The sequence below is a fragment of the Cebus imitator genome, unplaced genomic scaffold (genome assembly GCF_001604975.1).
Source record: "Cebus imitator isolate Cc_AM_T3 unplaced genomic scaffold, Cebus_imitator-1.0 Scaffold42, whole genome shotgun sequence".
NCBI lineage: Eukaryota > Metazoa > Chordata > Mammalia > Primates > Cebidae > Cebus > Cebus imitator.
The window spans coordinates 14,947,241-14,953,989 of record NW_016107357.1 but is presented as its reverse complement, the minus strand read 5'-3'; the positions used below and the strand labels follow the sequence as shown (position 1 = coordinate 14,953,989).

The 6,749-nt window shown below is 39.7% G+C and overlaps 1 protein-coding gene across 6 annotated transcripts in view; it reads left to right on the top strand.

Moving 5' to 3' along the window:
• The window catches only part of TARBP1 (TAR (HIV-1) RNA binding protein 1), a 74,873-nt gene that overhangs the window by 52,062 nt on the left and 16,062 nt on the right, over nt 1-6,749 (top strand). For 5 of the 6 annotated variants that reach the window (XR_001824533.2, XR_005199810.1, XM_037737794.1 and 2 more), the window contains 3 exons: nt 50-136; nt 1,172-1,282; nt 3,673-3,822. Coding sequence is in view for 4 of the 6 variants with exons in the window: in XM_037737794.1 (XP_037593722.1) it covers nt 50-136; nt 1,172-1,282; nt 3,673-3,822 (348 nt within the window). In the remaining 2 variants the exon portion in view is untranslated. The remainder of the gene's footprint in view (nt 1-49; nt 137-1,171; nt 1,283-3,672; nt 3,823-6,749) is intronic. The other variant, XM_017526564.2, reaches the window with a different exon arrangement.

The following is a 6,749-nucleotide window of genomic DNA, read 5'->3' as shown; positions in this document are numbered from 1 at the left end:
TATATTAATTTAGCTATTGTCATGAAACTTTGTACACACTTAAATGCAGAGAATGAGATTATGGAAGAAGAAAGGTCAGAGAACTTATGAAGTAGATGAGGATCGCCTACATTATGTGAAAATGGTTTTGGAGGTGGCGGATGACTTCACCTTTAAAACATTTGAAAACGTTGACATACTCTTCAGTGCCATCTTGCTTTGCAGCCAGAGCACTAGTAATTATGGTAATAAAAGCAAAGTTTGCAGCTGGCTGAATTTAGGTGGCACAGACCATGAAAAGCCGGGGAGAGCTCTCTGCTAGTATGAAAGGCTCCAGTGCTGCCATTTTCTTGTATCTAGAGACACATCATGCATAGAGATGCCTTGCACTGTCCACGTACTGGGGTGGCATCTGTCTTAGTGGTGTTTGCATCAGATTGTAGGTACCAGTATTCTAAACGTGAATATGACAAGGGTGCACAAGGTGAGAGATGCCTCTAAGGTACATAGTAATATGTGGCAATGTATGTTCAGTATCTCAATCTCTTCTCGCCCCTGTGACCTATAGCTCCCAGTTTTTTAGCCCCTCTTCTAATTTTGAAAACACGTGGCCGGGTGTGGTGCCTCATGCCGGCAATCCTAGCTAGCACTTTGGGAGGCTGAGGCAGGCAGATCACCTGAGGTCAGGAGCTCCAGCCTGGCCAACATGGTGAAACCCTGTCTCTACTAAAAATACAAAAATTATCTGGGCATGATGGCATGCACCTGTAATCCCAGCTACTCGGGAGGCTGAGGCAGGAGAATAATCGCTGGAACCTGGGAGGCAGAGGTTGCACTGAGCTGAGATCGCACCACTGCACTCCAACCTGGGCGACAGAATGAGACTCCATCTCAAAAAAGGAAAAAAACAAACAGTTAAGTTAAACAAAAGCAACTAAGTTCAGTGTATGAAATGTTTTATTTAAAAAAAAATTTTTATTTTTCTTATCACTCAGCCCAAAATATCAATGTTTGAAAATTTTTAAGGTGCCATTCTTTTTCTCATCCTCCTAACTGCTTCTTTTTGGGGGTCGGCAGGGGGGAAGCCCTTATGACTAATTTAAGCCTTTTACATTTCAAGTTGTCATTGATTTTTTCATGAATCACAAATTGAATAGATAATTTAGTATTGACTCCCCCCGCTCCTTTCCAGGATGAATTAGTGTCCAAGTCCAAAAGACGCTACTATGTGAATTCTCTACAGCACAGAGTGAAAAACCGCATATGGCAGACTCTGCTTGTACTTTTCCCTAGACTTGATCAGGTATCATATTTTATTACCTTTATACCTTTGACCCATAGGATTTTATGGCTAAACTATTTTGCAGAAACTGTCATATACTATTTTAAAATTGGAAAAAAATGTTTAAAATTTATACTTTAGTTCTTAAAATTGAAGTTACTGAAAAGTTTTTATTAACAGAGAGAATACCAAGGCAATTAGATATTATAGAAATAAGTTAGAAGTTGGTTTACATGGCCCCATTTCATACTTTTTCTCTTTAGTATTTTATTGTAACATTTTAACTGTTTTAAGTCTCTTTTGCCATTTGATAAGAAAATGCAAATACTTAACTCCTGATTTGCTGTAGTTAAGTTATTTTAGAGTGTTACTGTTTTGGATTGTGTATACCTAGAAACCAGGCAAATTGTATGGTTTGGGATGGGAATATTGTTTCACATGGTGGATTTCCTTGTCCTTGATTTCATGAATCGTGTGACCACATAAACCAGCTAAGGAAAGGCAAAGTATCTTTATCCAAAGTTACCTTTTCTCTTCTCTGAGGAGGCAAGAAACAGTTGAATGGAGGATCTGATTTTTCTAACCACCTTTGCTTAATCTTCCTGCTAAGAAAATCGGTCATCATTATGGGAAAGTGATGGCATATGACTCATGCAATTTTTAAAAACATTTTTCAATGTAAAAAACATCTTTCAGACTTTGAAATTTCCTACTGTTCTCCCTACCTTCTTTGAAATGTGTGAGAGAATTAAAAAATATATACCTGCCTCTTTTTTTTTTTTTTTTTACAATTTTATGAAGTCATATCTGTGAGAGAGAAATATTTCAAAACAGTGTAAATACATAAGTATATTAAAATATAACTATTTGAAATAATTTAAAAGGAAATACATAAAAGAATTGCTTCTGGGGAGTAGTTTTGATGGATATGGGGGCGTGGGGGAGGTTGCTATTTTTCATCACAGGTCTCTTAGTATTATTTGATTTAAAATACATCATTAAACATAAAGATGTATTAAGAAAGGAAACATCTTAGAAATGCTCGACTAGATTACTGAGAGCATTTTTTTCTTAGAATGGAGAGGCCCTTCTACAGAGAAGGGAAATGTTGGAGAGGGTGGGGACGTGACCAAGCAGGCACACCCGCAAGGAAAAGGAAAGCTGGCAGTCTGTTATGGAGCTCAGAGTTAGAAACTGCTATATCTTACGGTTTTGTTTAATCTCCCTGATACTCTTCCAAGGTAGGCCATACATATTCTCATTTTGCCTCTAAGAGCACTGCAGTTCAGAGAGGTTAGGTGTCCTGCCTGTGAGGTAATACAGCTGGTGGTGAATGGTAGAGGTGGAATTCAAAATCAAGCCTAACTACACAATTCGTGCTCCACTTTACAGCACCCTCAGGGCTTAAAATGAGCCCTTCTGCTCTTTTTCTGCCAAGGAGAAATTCTTGTAAGATAGATTTTTCTTCCTTTTTTGTCTCGCTGTGTCGCCAGGCTGGAGTGCAGTGGCATGATCTTGGCTCACTGAAATCTCCCCCTACCGGGTTCAAGCGATTCTCCTGCCTTAGACTCCCAAGTAATTGGGATTACAGGTGTGCGCCACCACGCCCAGCTAATTTTTGTGTTTTTAATAGAAATGGGGTTTCACCATGTTGGCCAGGATGGTCTCAATCTCTTGACCTGGTGATCCGCCTGCCTCGGTCTCCCAAAGTGCTGGGATTACAGGCAACACTTTGTGCTGGGCCTTTTCTTCTTTAAAGAAATGTACATAAGACATATTGTTTGTATATGCTTATGTAAGTAGATACTATTTTTCACCTGCTACTTAGATAGGTTCGGTCCCCCAGATAGAAATACAGTTTTGAAGAGGAGAGGGTGGAAGGGGGAAAGATGATTTTGGAGCCAGAGATAGTGCAGTAGTTGTGAGGCAGCACAGACCATGAGCGCAGGAGGACAAGGAGCCTGAACAGAGGGTTCAGTGGCCCGAGACCTGCCCCTCTGGGATGCTGTTTCCCGCCTGCTGACTTCAGTCTCTGTACCATCCCTTGTTACAAGGTTTAAGCCCTGGCATCTTTGCAGATCTTGATTTGAACCTGACTTCTCCACTTACTAGGTATGTGACTTTGGGAAGGTTATTCAGCTTTTCTGAATCTTTTCCTTTCCCTATAAAAATACAGGTGATAAATAACCTTCCTTATAAACAGAACTGATGTCCAAGTAAATTATAAAGTACTGAATGAAGGTACTTCTTCATTATATTTTAATCAGTAGTTTTTAGTGTCTTTGCTTGGGGAGTTGTAGATTTAATAAATTACTTACAATAAAAAACGTTAAGCCATTTTATTTTAAATGGAGACTGTAAATTAAAATGAATAACTGTAACTGTTTAATTGTGAATTTTCTTTTTCTCAGAATTTCTTGAATGGAATTATTGACAGAATATTCCAGGCTGGTTTCATCAATAATCAAGCTTCCATAAAATATTTTATAGAATGGATTATTATATTGATTCTTCATAAATTCCCTCAATTTCTTCCAAAGTTCTGGGATTGTTTTTCTTATGTAAGTGAAGAACTTTTTAAAATATTTTTTTAAACTAGGAAATGATTTTGACAATGTTGAGAGATTTGTTTCACTTAAATAGTTGTATTTACTCTCATTTGCCCTAATGTATTGACATAAGTTATGTTTTGCAATATCTGAATTAATTCAGAAGACAGAAATCCCTGGCATTCATATTGAGTATTTCATAGTTTTTATTTGAGAGCTGTTCTGTTCAACAAAATAAAGATGGAAAAGGTGTTTGTCTTAATGAGGGAAATAGGTGCTTTCTATATTCTTATTTACTAAGCAATGGCTTTGTTTGATCTTAGAAATATTAATGATTAGGAATTAATTGCATTTCTTAAAATTAAAAAAAGTTTTGGGAAGATTTCACAGATAATCAAAGTAGAAAGAACAGAAGTAATATCAGTTCATTTCCTTTCTTTTTTCATCTGTACCCTCACACACTCCCCTAATCCCTTTCCAACATTTCTTATATATTGAAAGTCCTTTTTAAGGAATTGACACTAAAATTAGTGATAGAGCCTCTAATTGCTGGCTTCTTTACAGATAGCAACTTATTTCTAAGTATCATTTCTAAATATTGAATGCTTTCTTTTGGTTCCCAGATTTCACCTTTCCCTTTCATAATAGATGATCTTGTCTTCTAGTTTGTGTGAAAATGGAGGTGACTTTCTCAAAGTATCTCTTTCTGTTTCTTCTTATTTCAGGAGAGATGTCCTTATTCTTTTTTCACATCTATCCCCTGTGACCTGTTTGTATCTCCTTTGTGACCTCACCAAATTCTTCATCCTTGTTCTTTTCCTCCATCCAGCTCTCATCCAGTGTCTTTTCTCTACCGTGAAACTTCAATACGTGATCTTTGCCTGCCTCAAGCCACTTTGGTCCACTCCATTTTCAACAGTGGTACATCAAGGATTTCCTCTGAGCTGCAGGCAGCCTTTCTCTTTTCTTCCATACTCCCCCCTTTCATTTCACGCCTTCCTGTTGGTGGTGGCTTTCTCCACAGCTGACCCTTACACTGTGGTCAACTTCATAATTCTTCTTCCTGTTTGTGCTGATAGCCTCTCTATTTCCTTCACATGCTTGCTTCTCTCTCCAAACCTTTACACATGGTTTTATCTGAAGAGTTGCTGGTTAGCCTGTCTGCTTCTCTTTCTGGGCCCCCTTAGCGTAGTAAAGCCCATCTCTGCTTCTCCAGCCACATGCAAGGTCTTTCCGCAATCACTTCACCCTGTATTAAACTCAACTGGTAATGGCATCTTGCCTAAAATTGACTCCCCTTTCTGATGTCTTTCATTCTCCCAGTCTCCTAGCTTAAAACTTGGGTGTCACCATAAGCAGCAGCAATAGCAGCCTCACAATAATCCTCAAAGACAGGTTGGGATTTTTACCCTTACGAAGAAAGCAACGATTAAGTCAATTGCCACACCACTAAGAAATAACAGTGCTTCGGCCTGTAATCCCAACACTTTTAGAGGCCAAGGCGGGAAAATCACTTGAGGTCAGGTAGTTTGAGACCAGCCTGGCCAACATGGTCAAACCCTGTCTCTACTAAAAATACAGAAATTAGCCAGGTGAGGTGGTGCACACCTGTGGTCCCAGCTACTCGGGAGGCTGAGGCAGAAGAATCACTTGAACCCAGGGAGGCAGAGGTTGCAGTGAGCCGAGATCACCCCATTGTGCTCCAGATGGCGTCACATCAGAGACTCCATCTCAGAAATTTTGACCTCTTCCCAGGCTCCTCGGCTCTTCTTTCTCATCTTCATGTTACTTTAATGAAGAAACAGATTCTTTTTCTTTGAATTGCTTTTTAGACCTATGGCTTTATTAATATAGTTTGTTCGTGACAACTCTCAAATGCGTTAGTGCCACCCTAGGAATTCTCACAAAGACCAGACTAGTTCTGGTATACCCCCAAGACTTCCTAATTCTCCCGTCCACAGTAGTGCCAGTTGTTAGTTTGTTGTTGTTTTGCTTAGCTCAGCCTCTCACTTGTCATTAGACCTTGTATATTCTCTTTGAATCTGATTTTAACCTGTGGACATCAGTCGGAGTTTTTTTTGATGTAGGCAAAGGAAGCTTTTGCTGATGGAATCCAAAAGGGATTCAAAAAAGGTAGTGGGTAAGAGGACAGTAGTAGGTAGCTTACAGAATGCTGGGAAAGCTACAGAATCAGGCCTGGAAAGTTGGCAGTGAGGGGAGGCTCAATGGCATCCAGAACAGCAGCCACAGGCAGGCCAGAGAGAGTTGGTTCACTGGGGACATTACCCCACTGGACATATGGTGCCTTCAGCAGGGCTTTGCCATAGTCAACTGTATACCTGCTGTCTCTGCCACCTGCAGTGGAGAGTTGTAAGTTTTCAGTTTAGAAATAGGAACTGGGGTCTTTGGAACCAGGTCAGGTGCCTTTTTGTTAGTGGCAAGGAGGCTAGGAAGATGAACTTCTGGCATTTTTCAGTGTCCCTGAATACTTATAAAATGGAATAATTCCCTAATTGTGGGAGGAGATTCTGGATACATATCAAAGAAAGGGGCAGTTGTCCACTACACCTTTTACTCTTTTATTTGAAGCAAATTACCTTACCCTTTATTTTTTAAATAACAGTTACCACATAGGAATACCTGTATCTTCTCAATAGCAATCAGACAAATCTGCCTATGTCAGTATCCATCTGAGATTTCTTCCCTCCTTTTACCATAAAGAATGAGAATCTTCTCCAGTGCCAGAGTAATTCTTCCACTGGCTCTTTGGCCCTCTGGGCTCCCGCCTTCTTAGTCATTTGTTGCTGTCAGCCTGTCTTCTCTCCTCAGTCTCTCCTTAACCAAATGGTCCCATTGGCTTTTCCTGAGTCGGCTTCCATTTTCTATGGCTATTTACACTAGATGTTTTCTCATTCCTCTCCTGTAATCACCGTGGCTCT